The sequence below is a fragment of the Fusarium flagelliforme genome (genome assembly GCF_020744385.1).
Source record: "Fusarium flagelliforme strain FIESC 12 MPI-CAGE-AA-0113 chromosome Unknown B0J16scaffold_1, whole genome shotgun sequence".
In the NCBI taxonomy this organism is placed as follows: Eukaryota; Fungi; Ascomycota; class Sordariomycetes; order Hypocreales; family Nectriaceae; genus Fusarium; species Fusarium flagelliforme.
Window position 1 is genome coordinate 4026497 of NW_025763503.1, and position 19908 is coordinate 4046404.

A 19908-nucleotide genomic window follows, 5' to 3' on the forward strand; every position below is an offset into this window, starting at 1 on the left:
GGTATCGGAGTGGTCGGTCTGTTGCCAGCCACCATGATAAATTACTGCCTACTTTGCAGAGGGCAGACACTCTGGATGTCAATTCTCTTGTTTCTAGAAGGGATCACTAACCTAGTAGTCTTTTTGGTCAGGGACCCCATGGGCAGTCAATCAACTAACGCTCAACCTTGCAATGCGACTTTTCTTATCTCGTCGAGTTCCCCATTCGAGAACATGCAAATGGTGTATCTTCCCGATAACTAGAGAAGCCTCATTAAAAACCCTGACCGAAACTAGAGCAAAAGTAATAAAGATAGCCGATCACTGCCCTATTGAAATCCCCTCTGTGCCAAATTAGGTTCAGCGTTTTGCAAGCCATAGGCCACGGCAGTAACCGTCTGTAGCTGACGAATAAGTATCAGCTTTGTGATGGAAGTTAATGAATAACCATACATAATAAGCTGCTGCTCTGCCTTGTTTCGTTTCCATCTCTCCTCTAACTGAAACGCACTTGTTGAAAGGGAGGGATGGAAGCTGAACCTTCTAAAGGTCGAATGCCTTGGATCAATAGACGAGGCAGTGCTTCAGACTGAATCAACCCAGGAGCATGAACTCAAAATGTCTATATCAGCCATACACATAGTTTTCATGGCCGATCCTTCCGGCTGGGCTGCAAAAAAGATGCATACTGCCGCGACCCATGCAATATTGTTTTCTTGTTATTGTAACACTCCAGCGCTGACCCTGGCTTCCTTAGCCTGTAGCTATTCTGCATATTATTGGCTTGCCATCAAGTTCTTTGCAGACTGCAGCGGCCAATATAGCCCGGGAGTTGATCATCTATGACCTCTTCATCTGTTTTAGTAGATACCTAGCGGTTCCGTTGTCATATCACAACTTCTAGAATGCTAGATGGTCGACTTTAATGACTTTCTCTGTTCTATCATTGAGCAGAAAGCACTTCGTTATGTAGGTAGCAAACGAATTACCGACACACAAGACACGAATCTTAATTCTGGTGGCTGTTGGGAGATTCACCTCTGCATCGTCTTCTCCGTGTAGCCAATAAGAGACTGCGTTTTTGGCGTGGATAATTCGCAACTTCGATATCACGGCATTTTATATACCGTATATGCAATGCTCCCATGCTGTAAGACTGCAGATGAAACATATCACCTGGATTCAAATTTCTTTTAAGCACTGTCGCAATGGTTTCATTTCTCCGACCAAGGTCCTTATATTTAACTCGACCGATAAGCTAGTCAATAAGATCATGCTATAAGATCCAAATACTAGGTATACCGATATGAACGGATGGAAGACACAGAGCCGGATTGATGACAGCCTTATCAAAGCAAGAAATAGTTTCCTCTATGGGATAATGTTCGTCCAACCAAACATGTAACGAAGAAAGTCGACAATGCAAATTAAAAGCATGAGCCGTTATTCCATGTCAGAAGCCCTAACGCACAATACTAGCAACTGTACTCAGCTAGTTGTCTTTTAAGATGAAGGACATGAGGAAACGTTGTGTACTTTAAGAATTGTATTTACGAATTTGCTAAAAGTGCCTGTCCGTTCTTTGTACGCCCAGTTCGAAGCATCATGTGCGATAGAATATGAACCTGGACATGCTTTTATTGATGTACGACCAATAGCCCGTGACATCTATCACCCTTCCCAAGTTTCCCAGAGTTACACCTACACATATACAGACAGCAAGAAGGACGTCTGTTCTTTGTTACTGGCTCCATGCCAGTCTGCCGTTTACAAACATACACACGGTCAAGATATCTGACAAAGAACTTGTGATCAAGCAGAGCCCTAGATGACGATATCATTTGTACCAAAGAGGTATGCATGTGGCATCAAACTAGGCAGCTGGAGCATCATGATCTACGAGTTCATCCAATCTACAAAACGATAATGGCAAGGAAGGTATCACGGCGCAATGAAACACATGGACAGCCCGACGCAAGCATCTGGGCCTGTGTAGGTAGTCATCAGAGGTGGTCACTGTGACGTCTTGTTGTGTTGTTTCAATAGACATTTCCGATTCATCATAAGACGCCGACCATGGCTCAAAACTTCCCCGCACGAGTCAAATCACAATCCAGCTTTCAGGGACGCTGTGTACTGCCGTAATAGAGGCCCTGGACCTGGCATTTCATCGATGATTCGCTTGTACCCTATTCACGACCTTAGTTCCGAACACCGGTCCCGAATCCCAACCACCGAAAAGTGTTCCATCGCTGAAGCCCCTCCCAGTGGAATGTCCTGGGCGAGATCGATTTCCGATAACCGTTGCATGAAAGGGGAATGAAATCATCAAAACGAGTTGCTCAGGTGTGAAGAGCCTTTTTCGGGGTTGGGATTTGACGTCTTTTTGAATTCAATGCCTCAAAGCAAGGCAGTATGTTTTATCCTTGCCTCGACCAATGCAGCCAAATGAGAACCGCCCCTCACTACCAACTCCAGCCCGAAAGCCCTTTTTTTATATCGACGAAGGGTACAGCATGACACGAACGGAAGCACCGAAAGACTTGGTGGGGAGAGGAGAAGTGAACTTGGCGCGGACGACGCCAGAGTTTCCTGGATAGATGGGTTAGCTCGTGCCTCATCACCGTGGGTCGAGTCAAGTGTAATTACCGTGAGGACGGGTGACCTTGCCCCAGATGACGCGGATCTTGGTACCGCGGATCTCCTTCTGGCCACGGTAGACGAAAGCGACCTTCTTGCCGAGGTAGAAGCTATCACAAATTGTCAATATCCAGACCGACTAAAAAATTTCCCCATCTCAGTGTAGACGTACTTGGCGGCGTTGGTGTCGTCAACACCCTCAATCTTGATCAGGCTGGTAGCAGGGCGAGTGGTGTGACGAGAGCGCTGGTAGCTCAGGTGACGTCCCCTAAACCATCATCGTCAGTCCAAAGTTCCATCGCATCGTTGTTGTCGTGCCCGTGGCTTGGCTTCGCGGAAGTTCGATATCGGAAAAAATTGGGAGTGTGTGCTTGCAGAAGCAAGCACGGGTTTCTGATATCGCATGCGCACCAGGCTTGCTGGATAGGATGTTGTTACTCACTTGACGTATACTATTGGCAAAGTTAGCAACCAGTTCAACCAAATTTCAAATAACCAAATTATCGAGTCGTCGTGTCTCGTATTTGGCGGGCAGGAGAAACTCACGTCGGTGACCGGCTTCTGAAGGCATCTTGACTGTGGTATGGCTTCCGTCCTCTCAAACAACCTGCGAGTTAGTAGTGAGAGCTGAGTGTCTTAACAAAAAGACCGTTCCGTGGGTGCGCGTCGTTTGGTGAGGTCTGGATGTGGAGGCGCCCGGCTGGTGCGCCGAATCGAAATTTGAGCCCTCTGTCACGTGTTAGGGCAGTTTCGCCTCAGACGCCACACTTGGGGCTGAGCCACATGTCAAGTCAGCCTCATCTCATCTTTAACCCCGCGCTGTCTGTTGGTCATTGAGATCACCAAATTTTTGATATCATGATTATGAGTGAGTGCACTGACTGGAAGAAGAATAATCTTGAATTGAAGGCATTATGCAACACTTCGATTTGTGAATAGTTATCAGTTAAAGCTTCATCGCTCCTTTACCTATGATAATACCTGCTCGAGACCATACACTTTGTGAACCATCGCCGTATTGTATGCTCAGCTAGCCCTGGTCGCCAATACATATTGACCATTTTGAGGCTGTCTTCAGCTTGTCTGGTGACAGATGGGTAAGAGGTTCTCAACAAAATCTTTTGACCACATGCGTCGTATTTGGACAAGAGAGCTTTCGTATCCCGCAGTAAAAATTCCCTCAAGAACAATTGACGACCCTTGATCAACGAGATTGGCTTCAACAATTACATGGAGCACCTCAGCTAGCCTTTTACCTTTTCCGCCCCAATAGCTTCTTGGTGAAGTTTCGAGGTTTAGATCCGACACGGGGGAGGGGTTGGTGCGGATATCATGATGGATACTAGCATTGAGGCAGTTCGGAATTTGGTGTCCGAGCAAGACACTGTTGCCTGCAGGTCAGGGACTGAGCTCATGGAGATCTTAAAGCCAGGGAATTGCAAGGAAAGGAAAAAGTTAAATTTGAAATCTTGTTTGGATAGAGCATCCGATGATCTTCTTTCTCCTTTCAAATATTCGTTACCGTATGTTCAAGCTTGGGACGTCTCGGTATATCCCAATGTGAGGGTAAATTGGGAACAGAGAGTATAACTGAGTAGAACAATTGGGCAACAGACTGTCACTTCTTTCAGAATTGAGTGTGGTAATTTAGTTGGCGTGTAACGCAACTAACTTATCTGATCACTAGAATCCTCGGCAGAGCTGACCTTGGAGTTGTTGAGTTGACGTGATATGGACCGGGGGTCTGTCTATGGTGGACCTTGGTTGGCAAGTTGAAGCGCTGCAAGTCACAGACTTTCCATCACTAACTATGGAGAAGACCTTGAGACACCGCGGTTGCGCCGCGAGACCTGATTGCTGTATGCGTGTTTGCCGCCGAGTTACGAGCTCGCGAGCACCAATTGAGGGTCTGTATAGGCGTCATGACTATTGTGTTAAATGGTCGTTTCACGAGTGACCTCTGATGATACAAGATTCAGACACGTCTCAAGAATTTTTGGAAACGTAAAACGGTAGTATAGTAAGAGAATGACCCCGAAAGGCATGGCATGGTATGTTGGACTCGGCCGCCGCATTCATCGCAACGGAGGACATCCCGCCTGCAAGCGGCAAGATGACCGACATCTTTGGCCGTTCCGTCAGGTCGTCTTGATAATCAAGTCGCGCCTGGGCCGAGTGGATCTCAAGGTGTAGTCTATGCCGTCCCGTCCCTGTTGCGTTGCGTTGGGGTGCGGCAGAATGAGAATACTGTACTAGGCTCGAGCTCAGGCTCAAGCTGTAGTCCTGGTTACCTTGGGTAAGTCAGGGACCGCCACCACCACCGAAGTCTACCTATCGTTGCCAGGACTCGGTGAGAGAGCGAGTGATGGATGCCCCGGGCGAGCCGGAGAAGCTGACAAAGATGTTTAGTTGGAGAAGCAACGTGCTTCGTAATGCTCACTACACAGACCATATTGTGTTGTTAAACCGTTAATCATGGCCTCAATGTGTGACGTTGAGTTCAATGGGTTAGGCAATGAATTACAAAGAGGGTAGATACTGTACAGCAGAGAAGGGAGAGCCGATACTTATTAACGGTGACCGACTACTAACTAAGCTACCTTGTTGATGATGATACATACAAAAAAGTGTTTAGCAAGGTGTGGAAACACCATACGTCAAGTCCACGACAGATCCAGTCAGACTCCAAAAGCACGGAGACGATTCGGCCGCTTGCGTTTAAGCCAGGTCTCCTCGTCTAAGGTGAGGGAGGTACTAACAGTACCCTTCTGTATGTGGTAGAGTTATTTTAGACAGGTAAATTCAGGCAAAATAGAAGGTAACAATCCCGGAGATAGAATCGCCGAGGACGGGAGCTTGCAGACTGGTTCAATAGGTACCGAGACCCTGACGCATTGGGGTTTATGGTTCTGAGTCTACCTCTAAGTGAATCAACATAGAACCCATCACCACCACGACGACCAATCTGCAGTATGCGGTAAACCAAAATTCTTCATGTACCGTAAGGTAGTGTGGACTAATAAAGGGTGTAATCTATTCATGAGGTAAAGTGGAGGTTATCAAGAAAAAGGTACCCAGAAGACAGCAACACTTTTTATCCATCCATACCCATCTGGATCCCCATGGATCCTTTACCCACCCACTCTTCTGTTTTGTTAGGGACCTACTGCATCATAGCCCCGTCGCTCACGCAGGGACCCAATCAATGGCTGATTTGCTAGCTCCCCCAGCTGCTGTTGCTGCCACTGGACTGGACTGAACTGGGCTGCTCCCGCTGGTTTGGGGGCATTTGGATGCTCCCGTCGTCATAAAACCGTCGAAGCCGCAAAACCTCGTCACCTCTTCCATTCCCATTCCCATTCCCATTCCCATTCCCATTTCTCAGATCCTTCTTCCTCCCCTTTGATCCTCTTTCTGTTCCCGTGTTGCTACTCACCTTTCAATTCCCTGATATACTAAACCGCAACAATGGATCCGTAAGTGTTCCCTCTTGTCAAATCTCAACCCCACCATGGAACTGCATCTGCGCTCTAGCTACATCTCCGAGCTATCATGCTCGCGCTGAGCGGTTTGCGATGCGATCGCGTTTTCACGCCCTGCAGTACCCGACCACGGCATAAAAAATATCAGTTACTGACCAAATACTCTATCCAGATGCATGGAGCTCAAGCAAAACACGACAATTGTCGTGCTCGGCGCTTCTGGTGATCTGGCGAAAAAGAAGACGGTGGGGAGCTCCCCTCATAGCCCCTCATACTCTGTTGTGCTTGAAACTAACATGTCTGTTTTCGCTCCATGATAGTACCCTGCACTGTTCGGTCTTGTAAGTGAAAAACCATGTCTATCGAGCGTTTTCACTGAGCTAACAATTTCCAAGTACCGAAACCAGTTCCTTCCCAAGGATGTCAAGATTGTCGGATATGCCCGTACCAAGATGGACCACGATGAATACCTTCGACGTATCAAGTCATACATTAAGACCCCCACGAAGGAGATTGAGCAGCAACTCGAAGACTTCGCTGGTCTCTGCACCTACGTTTCTGGCCAGTACGACAAGGATGAGTCCTTCCAAGGCCTCGAGCAGCACCTCCAGGAGGTTGAGCAGGGTCGCCCTGAGAACCACCGCCTCTTCTACATGGCGCTTCCTCCCAGTGTCTTCACCATTGTTTCTCAGCACCTCAAGAAGAACTGTTATCCCAAGAACGGTGTTGCGCGTGTAATTGTACGTGAACTAATACTCCCATCATTTTGCCAATCGATGGCTAACAAGCCCACTAGGTTGAGAAGCCTTTCGGTAAGGATCTTGCCAGCTCCCGTGAACTTCAAAAGTCTCTCGAGCCCGACTGGAACGAGCAGGAGTTGTTCCGAATCGACCACTATCTTGGCAAGGAGATGGTCAAGAACATTCTAATCCTTAGATTTGGTAACTCTTTCCTCGGCGCTACATGGAACCGACACCACATCGACAACGTCCAAATCACTTTCAAGGAGCCTTTCGGCACTGAGGGCCGTGGAGGCTACTTCGATGAGTTTGGCATCGTCCGTGACGTTATGCAGAACCATCTTCTCCAGGTTCTCACCCTCTTGGCTATGGAGCGACCTATTTCCTTCAACGCTGAGGATATCCGTGACGAAAAGGTCCGCGTCCTCCGCGCCATCCCTGCCATTGAGCCCAAGAACGTCATTATTGGCCAGTACGGCAAGTCTCTTGACGGTAGCAAGCCCGCCTACCGCGAGGACGACACTGTTCCCCAGGATTCTCGATGCCCCACCTTCTGCGCGCTGGTCGCCTACATTAAGAACGAGCGCTGGGACGGTGTGCCTTTCATCATGAAGGCCGGAAAGGCCCTTAACGAGCAGAAGACCGAGATCCGAATCCAGTTCAAGGATGTCACATCGGGTATCTTTAAGGATATTCCCCGAAACGAGCTTGTTATGCGTATCCAGCCCAACGAGAGTGTTTATATCAAGATGAACTCCAAGCTCCCTGGTCTCAGCATGCAGACTGTTGTCACCGAGCTTGATCTGACCTACCGAAGACGATTCTCCGACCTTAAGATCCCCGAGGCCTACGAGTCGCTCGTACTTGATTGCTTGAAGGGCGACCAATCCAACTTTGTTCGTGATGACGAGCTTGACGCCAGTTGGCGCATCTTCACTCCCATCCTCCACTACTTGGACGACAACAAGGAGATTATTCCCATGGAGTATCCTTATGGTATGTTTCCAAGATTACCTTGATTGAGCTTTGCTAACAGAATTATCCAGGCTCTCGTGGCCCTGCTGTCCTGGACGACTTTACGTCTTCTTATGGCTACAAGTTCAGCGACGCTGCTGGCTACCAATGGCCAACAACCAATGCCGCCGCTGCCCCCAACAAGTTGTAAGTGTCGACTTGCATCCTGTAGGCTTACCTGGGTGCGAAACTACGAGCTGTGCAAGTTGCTGACCTTTATCAAAGTTAATGACGCCTCCCACACGATGAGAGTCACGACCGATTTCGGACTATGATATCCCGAGCCCAACGAGGCGAAAAGAAAAACCCAATTGAATGATTTCTATATAAATAACTATGGGAACAACGGGGACGTTGGCAATATAATGAAAGCCAATTGCTTCTGTGGACTATTAGATGAGTCCACGCTGGAAGCTTTGTTCATGGCTTTGTGATTTGCTCGAGTAGATGGGAATTTCAATAACAACTTGAATCAATTCCATTCCCAATTTGCAACAAACAAATGCATGCTGTAATTACTTGCCTGACCATCTTTGTGATTATCCCTGTCAATATTTATTTGCAGCCAAAGTCTAGACCCTGAACGCCACATCCGTCAGGAAGACGGAGATGGAGGCTCGAATGACATAAGGGTGGTGTATAAACACTGTCAGGCCATCATATAATCATGTGTTTAAGGAGCATACAGTAAAGAATCTTTCCAAGAACCATCCAGCTAGGTACTTAGAATATGTTAAAGAATCATTCGATAAAGAAATCCTAATACAAAGAACATCAATTATCTTTGACAAATCGCAGAGCCTGTCACCTTTGCCTGCTTAGCTAAACTGAAAGTGGATTGTGCATCGTTGTGCAAGATCTTTGTGCTGGCTTGTGCACGGCCTATCACATGACCAGGCGTCTCCAGTGAACGCCCAAACGCAGCGCAACAATCAAGATTCCTTTAATGGTGACCAACTAGTCTCCTGCGCCGACGATAAACACGACTCTGAAAGACGGCGCCTCCACACGAAACTAGACTTGCGGCGACGGAGTCTTTTATGCATGACTTGCGCGCATCATTTCGCATGACCTGGCCGGTCTTCTGTCGTTACTCCAACGCCTCTCGAAGTCTTCTCGCCTAGACGATCCGCCCTCACATCATCAACAACAACCACCGCCACGCCCTTATCGCACTCCCTCCAGCATGAGCGATCCTGCCGGCGAAATAGTCCACATCACACAGGGCTACATACCACTCTCAAAGGTCCTTACGCGCCTCGCGCAATCGACACACAATGCGCTCCAAGACCAGATTGCCGCTTTGGCAAAGATGCCTGTGCCCGCTGCCGCCATGAATGGAAACTCAACGACACCGAACAGCGACGTTGAGGACGCATCGGGCGAAAATATTGCCAAAAAGACATCGATATTGAATTTCGCGATGAGGGAGCATAGAAAATGGGTCAAGGCGCTTGTTATTACAGAATGGAGCCGAAAGGCTGATATGGTCAGCAAACTGATTGATCTGAGATTCCACCTTCAAGGACAAGAGGTTTTGTTCACTGGAGCTCTGGATGTTATGGGTCATGTCAAGAGGGATTTGACTTTTGCGCGAATGCCAAGTCCTGATTTGAAAACGGCCCTCCAAGTCTTGTCAACTGGAGAGGCTGCATGGATGCCCGACGTGAGTATTGCGCATCGTCGAAGCATGCTAGTTTAAACTGACATTCCAATTAGCTCTCCTATATCGAACCACCTCCTTTGACAAGAGAGGAACAGATCCAGTGGATGAGCGATGTCAACACTCAATTGTCGTTACGGCTGAATCTCGAGGACTTCGACAAAATACCATACCACTTCAGAAACTACGAGATCAATTCGGGACGCGTCACATTTAGAGTACCTGGAGAATTCGAGGTGGATCTTACCATCGCAGACGAGGATTTTGAAAAGCAGTTCTGGTTCATCGACTTCCGATTCGCTTTCCATCCGGCAGTATCGTCAATCCCTGAAGGTCTTAAGAACTACTTGGAGGGCCATGTAAACGATATTCTTAGCAAGGACGGACTGCTCGGTTGTTATCAGTTTCTTCACGAACTGGTTCTTACTCACAAGCTCAACGAACTCAAGAGACAGGCGAGTCAAATGAGCAAGGGCTCATGGACAGGCACACTTAAGGTGGAGCCTTTGAACAGAGCTCTAGCTGTTCAGTACTGGACTTCTCGAACACAACCGGGTGGCCCCAAGAGCTGGGTCTTGGTTGCTGTCAGTACCGGGAAAAAAGCAAATGGTCAAACTGACCCGAAGTCATCCAGTCACTTGACAGCGAAATGGTACCGGGACAACAAAGAGGTGAAGGACGGGGTTATCGCTTTCGACAGCGACAATCTGTCGGCAGAGGCACTTATAAAAACAGTCATTGGACGCCATATCGACTTCCTTCTGGGCAGCATACACACCAAATTGTTGTCTTTCCCTCGATTTAAAAACCGCGAAGCCTCTTTGGTCTTACACTCTTCCCAGGAAGACCCAGCTGATTCATCTCTAACCATGGAAGTTGGTTTCAAGGATCGCGTAACCCTACTCATCGAGCCGACGACTGGTGTTTTTGCTGTCAAACCTCATTCGAAATTCACCTTTGACAAAGAGAATCAGCTTAATAGTGGAAACAATCCAGCTGAAGACGGTGCAGCATGCCTGGAGAATGTAAGGTGCGCAGTTGTGGAGGATGAGTTAAGCCGTCGAGGGAGCACGGCAGGTTGGAGTATCAAGAAGAATCCCTTAAACAACGACCAGCTGAAAGCTCTTACCAATACCCGCGAATGGACAAGGACCATATGGCTCCACAGAGCTGGATGGGAGCCAAACTGGTTTGTTATGGTCCTGCTGAGTCCAGGCGGGGATGTTTGGTGGCTTGTTGATACGTAAGTTGAGGCCGATGCCCTGCAATCTGCTGACCTTTACTGACTTGATCAATAGGACTCGTAGCGCTTCTGGTCACGTACCTCGGTTATCGTCAAAGCTTCCCCTCAACAGGGGCTTTCCTCGCCTAGATGATGAGTTCTGGAATAACCTGACCTTGTTCGCAAGTGCCATGATTGCTCAAATGGTGGACCAACGAGAGCTTCATAAACAGAACATCAAATTTAAACCTCATGGATCGAACAACTGGTCGCTTCCGCAACAAGTGCGACTCCCGACTCTTGAGATCGCACTCTCAGGAATCTTTCCGTCCATGGTGTTTGAGAACGCTGAAAAGAACAACCCCAGGACTGCAGGTGGATCCAGCAGCACCGCCGAGTCTGTCAAATCAGGTTCTGTCGTGCAGTCTGCCACTGGGTCAGGCATTTCTACCAAACAACCTTGGGCGAACGACATCATCTCGGTCAGGTTCAAGGGAGTTCAGCCGGCAGAAGAGGCATCTACTGGTTATGAAAGCATCAAATCTGAAGGCGACAAATCAGAAAAACCTTTCATCTGCGTTTCTGATGCCATTATCAAGGTTCGAAGACCAGCCAAGTTTAACATGCTCAAAAGCCACATGGTTGGTCGCGATGTCTCGTGGAACGCTGGATCAGGCGAGTTCCGCTTGCGGATGCGCTCAAGCATTGGGCAGTCTATGTTGGAGAACCTGAAGGCTCGTGTTAAAGCCGTCGATAGGTTCGTCAGTTTCTTTGAGTCGATGGACCAGGCGAGGGAATCAATTGCGGCCGAGTCTGTGAGCTTGAAGGAGGTTACCTTCTCTTATGGACCCCTGGCATCAGAGACTAGCACCGACACACAGCCCTCACGACTTTGGAGGATAACACTCGATTTGTCCCAAAATGATATAGACCTTATCATGGAAGAGCCTAATCCTCATCTTCCGGTCACCGATTTAATGCAAAAGCTTGTCAATGGCGCTAATGGCATCGGGGCTCTGATGAACTGGCTTCCCGAGTCCCTGCCGGCCCTGGAAGCGATTAAGAAAATAAGAGAGACGTGGAAGGATATCGAAGCCCGTAATCAGGGGCAGTTCAGATTCGTAATGGACTCGGTGGATGAGATGTCGATTCAATACTTCGTCACAGGAACTGGTCCCGGGAACCAGCCTCTCCACCGCGACATCACGTTTCTTGCTCACGTCAAGCATAGACGGGGCGAGCCATGGTGGCATATCATGCGCAAGCCTCTTAACAGCAGTTTTGCGCCACATGATGAATTTACGAGCGCGCTCAAGCCTGTATGGGAAGCCAGAGGAGAAAAATGGACTGGCCTTGTTACAGGCGCGGCTGGCAGACCACAAGACGGTATTGCCAATCTTCTTTTTGCTATTGATGAAGCTATTCGGCCATTGGCTGGTTCATCCTTCCAAAACAACTCAGAGTATGTCGTCTTGGATTAGGAGGGCCTTGAGACTATACCAGGTTTTGATTTTAATGAGTTTGGAGTTGTAGGGGACTTTTAGACCAGCGGCGAAAAAGGGGGGTACGTAAAGCGGCTGGATGTGACTTTTGTGATAGCTTAATGATACCTCTCCATATGCACACGGAATACCACGACATCAATTATGAATGAGAGCATTTTGGAGTTTTTTTATTATTTTTATTTCTGGTGTTGAACTGGCATCGTGACTTTCTCCTTCTATCGCTCTAAGTAATAATACAGTTTCAGTCCTGAACTAAACGTTGAAGCGCGCTTGATAACCCTGATTTCCTTTGCCTTATGTTCTCCAACTTTGTCAAATACTTGGGTATATTTATACGCTCCTCACCCGTTCGCTAGAACTGGCGCACGGGGATCTCCTCAATTGGCACAACTGAAAATTGCTGCATGTTCTCAAGGTACTCTAGGCCCGTGGCTTCGAGGCCATCCTTTGCCGCAATGGCGGCATCGTAGCCAGCACGGAGACCGGCAATAGTGCCAATACGATGGAATGAACCACCAGCAACAGCGAGACGTCCACCGAAGTTTTGCGTTAGCTCTGTGTGGGCGTTGCGTAGGCGGTCTTGGTGGCCGACGTAGTGCTGAGGAATACACTCCTTGGCGAAGTTGGCTGTGGCATAGGCTGGAGCATCGCGTGGGATGCCGAGGTGACGCTCAAGTAGCTCGCGAGCTTGGACAATGGCTTCCTCCTCAGTGGGAGGAGTAACATCCGGGCGGTCATAGTAATGGCCGCCCATAAGAATGAAGAGCTTAGTTCCAGCGGGCTCGTCCTTGGAACGAGTTCCAACGTCGGAGTCGAAGAAGACGCCAAGTGCGTGATGTGGGTTAAGTTCTGGGTCGATCGAGTTAGGAATGAGGTAACCAAAGCCAGGAGGCTTCAGGTTCTCCTGGGGGAACCAGATGTTGACTGTCATGACAGAAACAGAGTGTGCTGTAGAAAGAGACGGTAGCTTATCTCCTGTGAGACTGGCAAGATGCTGGGCAGACAGTGTTGAAACGACCTTGTCATAACCCTGAGAGCTGCTTTGGTCCTTGTTCTTTGCGCTGAAACTGTTGATCTATAGAATGCACTGTTAGTACGAGGTTTTGCTTTGATCGGATTAGAATCCTACCTGGACTTGCTGCTTAGCTTCATCGTATGCGATGTCCTTCACTGCCTCTCCAGTCTTGATGGTAACATTCGGTTGATCTTTCAGGGCGGCGCCCATAGCTTGTGGTAGCGACTCCATGCCCTTGTCGCCAAAATCATACAGCGCGCTCTTCGGTTGCATCGCCAGCTTCTGGATTTGTCGATCCTGGCCCAACGTGTCAAGAATCATTTGTTCAGGCACGGGCATCGGGCGTGCACGCGGGCCAGGATTGGGGAGATACCAACCCCAGTAGATGCGATCCAAGACACTACGAGCGCTCAACTTGTTGATGTCGCCACCATAGATACCGTGCATCATGGCAGAGGCCAGGTTGTTAACGCCCTGACGGCTGGCTGTGACCTTGTAAAGCCAGTCGACGACAGACTCGTCGTCGGCAGGGAGATGCCTCTTGCGCAACGAGTTCAAGAAAAGACCAACACCAGCGCCTATACTCTCGAGGTAGAGGGGCTCGCGGAGAATGCCGAAAATGCTGACGTTCGGAGGCATGGGAACGAGATGGTCGGGATAATAAACGTATCGTGGCTTGTTTTCAGGAGAGTTGAGAGAAAGTCCTAGGTCGAGAACCTTGGTAGTGACGTATTAGCAAAGCTCTGTCATATTGCTGAAGCTGTTTCTCACAAGATCGTAAAGGACAAGATCATCGAAGCGGAACGTATTGCCAGCAAGAGATGTCAATGACCGAGAACCGCGTTCAAAAGAAACAATTCCTTGCTTGCCCCCGACGTCTACTGGCACCCTATCTGTCTTGATCCATCCTCCTAATCGGTCACTGCCTTCATACAAGGTAATCTTCGTCGTCGAGGGGAGCTTCTTTGCGAGGTAGTATGCCGTCGAAAGACCAGTCAATCCGCCTCCAATTACCGCGATATTCGCATCCTTCGCCTGAGACACATATCTCCGTCCGTCGTTGAAGCTTTGCGTATGTTTGCATGCGACAATGGGTCGTCGCCGAGTCAAGGCCGAGGCCGAGCAGGTACTGAGGCTACGGATGCCATTAAGTCGACGGAGGGGGACTTGAAGATGGGATTTTGTCGTTGAGCGAGCTGCTGAGCTCAAAAGAGCTACAGCCGTGTATTCTGCTCGGCTGCGACTCATTATCAAGGATCAATTGATCATGGCCGAAGTGTTGAGTGCAAGTTGTTATGAGAATGAAGATGGGGAGATGGTTGGTGGAGTGTTGGAGCATGAGCCGGTATTCTTCCGTGTGCGTCATCAACACCGCAGAGGAAGAAGTACAAGCACCCAAGTTAGACAGACGATTAGCAGATGTAGTGGGCATATATAATCTCAAAAACACGCAATATCACACGCGAAGGACTGGATATAATGAATGGGTGTGGGACAGCCGTGGGCCTGTTGATTGTATTCATTCCCTCTTGCGCATCTCGCTTTGAAGCATCATGATGCACGAGCGTATGGCCTTTTTTGCTTGCTTCTTGGCCTCTATCTATACGAGTAAACAAGATTGAAACAGCATTAAAATAAAACCAAAATAGTATCAAACCCCAAACGCCCTTCCATGCTCTGCCACCCTGTCAAAGACATTACATATCTACCATAAAAGTACATGTCCTTCATTCACTCCATTCCTAGCATCCACCAGCATCTAGGCATTTTGTGACCATGGGTATCGTGATCAGTTTTTTTGATCAAACCATCTTGCTTTTTTCTCTTCTCTTCATCTATATTCCATTTTCCCTTTAGCCGATGACATCAGCCTCTTGCTTGACCTCAGTGTCCTCTCCCTTGATGAGCTCCTCAGGACCATCATCCACAAACTTCCTCTCGCTAACGTGCTCACCAGTCTCGCCAGCGGTCCAGACCTTATCCTTGAAGCCTCCTTGCTGTCCGTCCTCGTGCGCGAAGGCGCAGTTGGGGTTGAGACACGGGTTGAATTTGCACTTGGTCTTGACATGTGTAAACTTGCAGTCAGAGTTTGTGCAGCCGGCACCGTTCCGGCAGAGAGGCATCGATGGGTGCTTGAAGGGGCACTGAGGGTTTTGGCAATTGGGAAAGAATTTGCAGTCTTGCTCGCTTTGGTGTGCAAGGCGGGCCGCCGGTGAAGGATGTCGCGCAACACATTTGCGGCTCTTGCAGGCAGCACCGAAGCTGCAGTTGTCGTTGACGTCAACCGAGACTCCAGGGGGGGCGGCGGGTGACTGATGTGCAAACTTGCAATCCTTGTTGGTGCACCGCAAGTTGAACTTGCATACCATCTCGTCGGGGTTCGGTGGCTCGCGTGGCTCTCCAGACATGCTGACATCATCGCCCTCGCCCTCACCAGCAGTGTTGTTACCGCCCTGTCGATCGTTGAAGCCCTTGCGGTAGTTACCTCTGCCAGGGTATTGTGTACGATCGTGTAGTGATTTTCCGCCACGACGCTGTTGTCCATATCCGCCCTGGTTTCCACCATTGCCCATGAGTTGTTGTGATAACTGGAACATCATCTGGTTTTGTTGTTCGAGCATGGCAACGAGTTCGGCAGAGTTCGGTTGACCGCCCTGCATCATCCATGGCTGGGGACCACCGGCGGCCATACCGGCGAGACCTGCTTGAATGTTGGCGCTACGGTTGTTGTTGTTTCGGCCCATTCCACCTCGGCCTGTTCTGGGACCGGAGGGTGGTGTTCGGCCGTGGGTGTTGATGCGCTCGCCTCCGGTCTGACCTCGAACACGGTGAAGAGCGGAATCGCCAGGTCGGTCCATGGCCTTATTCATCTGTCCAAACATGCGCTTATCTCGTCCGCCTCGCTGGTTGCCGTTTCGCATTGAGCGTGGGCCAGTGGGTCTTGTGAAAGTTAGTAATTGGAGCTGGTAGAAGAAAAGAGGGCAACTTACGCATTCAATTCTGACACATCACCTGCGTTCATATCGGTATCCATCTCTCCTTCTGTTGTGCCATCTTGATTTGCGCTGGGGCCGGCATTGCTGCCACCGTTGGCCGGGGCACTGAGAGCGTCGATCTGTTCAAACAGCCACTGAGAAAACTCGCGGGTGCTAGGGTCATCGGATCCAAGGCCGAGCAGGTCTCCTGAAAGTTCGGATGCGATCTGATCCTGGGTCTTTCCGTTCACCAGCATGAGGATAATATACTCTGCTAGAGCGGAGTCGTCGGCACCGCCAGTTCCCCATCCGACCTCGACAAGCTTGGGTTGGATGACAGCATTCAGAGCCTCCGCCAGGGGCGTGTTAAGGCTGATTTCGACGGGCATGATGAAGAGCTGCGCAATCGTGGGGGTGGTTTGAGTAAGTGCTGAGATGGTTTTGGGTGGCGGAAGAGTACACCGCAAAGTGGGATTAGAGGTACAGCTTCCGGGCTGTCAGGGACGCGTTGCTAAGGAAATAAAAGGTAGCGAGATGCGCGTCGCGTGAGCAAAAGACTGGTCGCAATTGAGCAAAGGGTAGCCGTGATTAATCGCCGTATGCGCGGTGATTTGGTGCAGCAGCGCGGTCGTACGAATCAGCGATGGAGCAGGGTTTTATGGTTGTTGAAGATAGAGATGGAGTTGGCAAAGGTCTGCCTGAGAGATGCAGAAGTCGTCAAGGACTGGGGCGATACGGTCACGTGACGAGCCGATCTGTCATTGTTCTCGGGTTCTTTCAGTAGTGCAGGAGCGAGGTGTGTTTGGTTTGTAATAAAGATGGCAACCACAGTTACCGTAGGTAAATGACAGTGCTTCAGTAGCCCCAAGGTTTGCGTTTTATTGTTAATCATGAACACAAAGGTCAAATGCACTTTGTTCTTTGTTCATTGGTACTAAAAAAAAGCAAAGAAAAAAAGTCAAGATGCCTGTACGTACTTCTCACGGACCAGAAGCTTCGGTGACCAACGAGAGGATTCAAAAACGATTAGTCATTTAGTTAAGTTACGATTCAGCATCGCTAATAAGGAAATCTGAGGAATAAGATGCCTACCTATATGTCGCTTGAAGGAAATCTGCAAATCAGCACTGGCTTTGCAATATTGATTGGTCAAACACGAGGAGAGGCAATATGTGTCCAGCATCCTTCCCTTGCGTGAAGCTATTTTGAAATGTGAGGACTCTTTGAAGTGCCTTCCATCCTTTCATTACTCGCAATGACGTTTCTTTGTATTAGTAGTAGGTAGATACTAATGGATCTGAGCTTATTTCCCCGCAGACTTGCTCATAATTGCTTTAAAGCAAAGAAGGGTCTTTGGGGAAGGCAACCAGTTCTATTGCAGCGTGAGGGGACTGTCTTTCACATCAGTATAAAGGGAAAACCTTGGCAAAAGTGAAATCTAATTGTGGAAATATGCCAATAACTTATATAGATGATAAGTACTACCCCCAGAAGTCGTAGGCTAGGGCGGGATGGGATGGGTAGGTATGTAATATGATTTCAATCCAGACTTTTTGCAGCCTTACGAGTTACTGATTTCCCATTCTCAAATGTCTAATCTGAATCATTACTCCTTTTGTTATCCCTCAAAGTGTCTCATGCAGGGACCAACCAGGCCCAACTACTCATTGCACCTCAACATCCGTAGCTATAAAGTCATTCCATTAATACCGCCACAAGGGTTATCTATCCTCCCTTACATTAAACCCCTAGTCTAGTATCTTAAAACACTTGATCCCCCAGAATGTTGAGAAGATTGTTTCCTTTCTGCCCAAGCAGAAACAAAAGTTATGGCAGCTAATCTGAGATTACCATCGCCCAGCCAGGCTTCCAAGTTCTGGTTCCTGGCTGTAGGCACAGCTTTTGTGCTATTTGCTCTATCTGCTTTCTATACGGATTCTATCAGGTCTCCTTTAGACTACGCGACGTCTAAAGCCGGTGATTTCTGCCGCAAGTGAGTAATGGAATAAAAACCGAGATGGATATCTCTGACCCTTTGACCAAACAGAAATACTCCAGCGAATAGTAACATTGAACCACGCAACTGTCAAGACCCTTATCGTCGACCAGGCTATCTTATTATTCCTCCCAACAGGACAGACTACCGCGAAACCCAATGGATGCCCTTCACTGAGACATTCCTTAACGCCGAAGCCCCCGAAACAGCCGCCTACCCACCTAAAGGCGAACTCATCTTCAACGACACAGCCGTCCCAAAGAAGTTCCTTAAAGGCCCTGAAATTCCTCGACAATGGATGAAGATCGCCACTGAAGAAAACCGTCGTCGTATCGAAGCGCTAAAGCATATCAAGAGCCCTACCGTCGATGACTTTGCCGCTATGAAAGATGAGGGCGGTCTTGGTTGGCTTTGGGGCCGTAGGCTCGTTGAGTTTGGTGACTCTGTTGATAGACGAGAGGCCAAGTATGTCTGTCACGAGTTTGGCAGTGAGATGATTTTCCCCAAGTTACATCCCATTGAGAAGTGGCCCAAGGGCGTTTGCAATATTCCTGCTTTCAACCTCACATTCTTTGCGTTTCATAATGCGGGAGGATTTACCTATAGACCTGACTGGTTCTGGTATAAGGAGATGCGCATTATCCCGTTCGAAGAGCGCTGGAAGAAGTTATGGAAACCACATGAGAACCCCATCAACGGCCCTCGAGGTCGCCCAGATCTCATCTTCTTCCAGAATGGCCTTTGGGATCAACGCGGCTTTCAAGTCGGCGGCCAAAAACATCATAAGGATGATAACTCAACGCTCGTCGCCAGACACAGAAAGATGACATGGGATGAACTCCACTTCTTCTCGGCACGTCTACGTCTCTTCCTTCAGCGTCTCGAGAAGGAATTCCCGGATACGCCCATGATGTGGCGAAGCTTAACCTTCCATCAGAAAACAGGGTCAGGAGATATAATGCTCATAGAGATGGATCGTTATGGAAGAGCGTTGGCTGAGCAGCACGGACATGAGGTCTTTGAGTGGGCGAGGATTATGACATTACTGGGAGATCAGTATGAGGACGGGACGCATCCAGGCGAGGGAGCTTTGAGTTGGTTATGGGGGAATATGGTCTTGGAGTATCTTGCCAGAGCTGCTGGGGCGGGTGCACAGGTTGGAGGAGATGAGAGATGGCCTTACTTTGAGGGGTGGGATGCTTGTCATGACGAGTTTGTGCGATGGGGAGGACGATAGTAACCTAGGTATGTTTGTCTGGTAATGTGGGAGATGCATATGAATGAAGAGAGTGTGGGCAGGAAGAATGCCAGGACCTTGATTCATTTTTTTGTTAGGACCCGAGTATGAAAGTAACATATCATTTTGGTGTTGGATTTTAATGCTCAATGTTACATTTCTCCTCCTTTGAAAGCGATGAATTGTTTCGATGCAGCTCTTGGGTTGTCTTGTTGATGTCAGGTGAGCCCCCCAGGACTGAATTCGTTAGGTGAAGGGTTGGATCTGGTTGAGACATTCTCGCCACTCACTACTACCTTGTAGCACAAGAGCGAGGTTGGGATTTGTTTGTAAGACAAGAAATAGTTTATTACAAGTCAGCTTTCAGTGAGATTACTGTCATTTTTATGCATTTTTATTACTTTCACTTGACTGGTACTTACTGTGTTTTTGCTTACTCG

At 48.7% G+C, this 19908-nt stretch overlaps 6 protein-coding genes across 6 annotated transcripts; 3 read left to right on the top strand and 3 right to left on the bottom strand.

Annotated features, from left to right (window-relative positions):
* Positions 1–2010: 2010 nt before the first annotated feature.
* B0J16DRAFT_24131 (ribosomal protein L35Ae-domain-containing protein) lies at positions 2011–3295 on the bottom strand. Its single transcript, XM_046123056.1, has 6 exons — positions 3166–3295; positions 3062–3071; positions 2792–2887; positions 2629–2729; positions 2501–2571; positions 2011–2291 (listed from the first exon to the last, which is right to left on the bottom strand). Exons 1-6 carry the CDS (start codon positions 3188–3190, stop codon positions 2181–2183), a joined length of 414 nt encoding a protein of 137 aa, XP_045989264.1. The 5' UTR covers positions 3191–3295; the 3' UTR covers positions 2011–2180.
* A 2646-nt stretch (positions 3296–5941) lies between these two features.
* Positions 5942–8582, top strand: B0J16DRAFT_328670 (glucose-6-phosphate 1-dehydrogenase; the record flags this gene model as incomplete). The annotated part of the gene is made up of 7 exons (XM_046126253.1): positions 5942–6095; positions 6274–6346; positions 6422–6442; positions 6497–6841; positions 6898–7837; positions 7888–8002; positions 8081–8582. Coding segments are annotated over 7 exons (1512 nt in total), but the record flags the coding sequence as incomplete, so codon positions are not given.
* Positions 8583–8795: 213 nt separating this feature from the next.
* Positions 8796–12425, top strand: B0J16DRAFT_409228 (mediator complex subunit MED14-domain-containing protein). Its single transcript, XM_046133075.1, has 3 exons — positions 8796–9521; positions 9575–10761; positions 10817–12425. The coding sequence occupies exons 1-3, from the start codon at positions 9042–9044 to the stop codon at positions 12219–12221; spliced, it is 3072 nt and encodes a 1023-aa protein (XP_045989266.1). The 5' UTR covers positions 8796–9041; the 3' UTR covers positions 12222–12425.
* A 2-nt stretch (positions 12426–12427) lies between these two features.
* B0J16DRAFT_278870 (uncharacterized protein) lies at positions 12428–14713 on the bottom strand. The gene is made up of 3 exons (XM_046123849.1): positions 14032–14713; positions 13375–13977; positions 12428–13320 (listed from the first exon to the last, which is right to left on the bottom strand). Exons 1-3 carry the CDS (start codon positions 14506–14508, stop codon positions 12598–12600), a joined length of 1803 nt encoding a protein of 600 aa, XP_045989267.1. The 5' UTR covers positions 14509–14713; the 3' UTR covers positions 12428–12597.
* Positions 14714–14731: 18 nt separating this feature from the next.
* B0J16DRAFT_24216 (uncharacterized protein) lies at positions 14732–16748 on the bottom strand. The gene is made up of 2 exons (XM_046123062.1): positions 16251–16748; positions 14732–16200 (listed from the first exon to the last, which is right to left on the bottom strand). Exons 1-2 carry the CDS (start codon positions 16622–16624, stop codon positions 15114–15116), a joined length of 1461 nt encoding a protein of 486 aa, XP_045989268.1. The 5' UTR covers positions 16625–16748; the 3' UTR covers positions 14732–15113.
* Positions 16749–17931: 1183 nt separating this feature from the next.
* Positions 17932–19864, top strand: B0J16DRAFT_328679 (uncharacterized protein). The gene is made up of 2 exons (XM_046126254.1): positions 17932–18228; positions 18283–19864. Exons 1-2 carry the CDS (start codon positions 18065–18067, stop codon positions 19466–19468), a joined length of 1350 nt encoding a protein of 449 aa, XP_045989269.1. The 5' UTR covers positions 17932–18064; the 3' UTR covers positions 19469–19864.
* Positions 19865–19908: the final 44 nt, after the last annotated feature.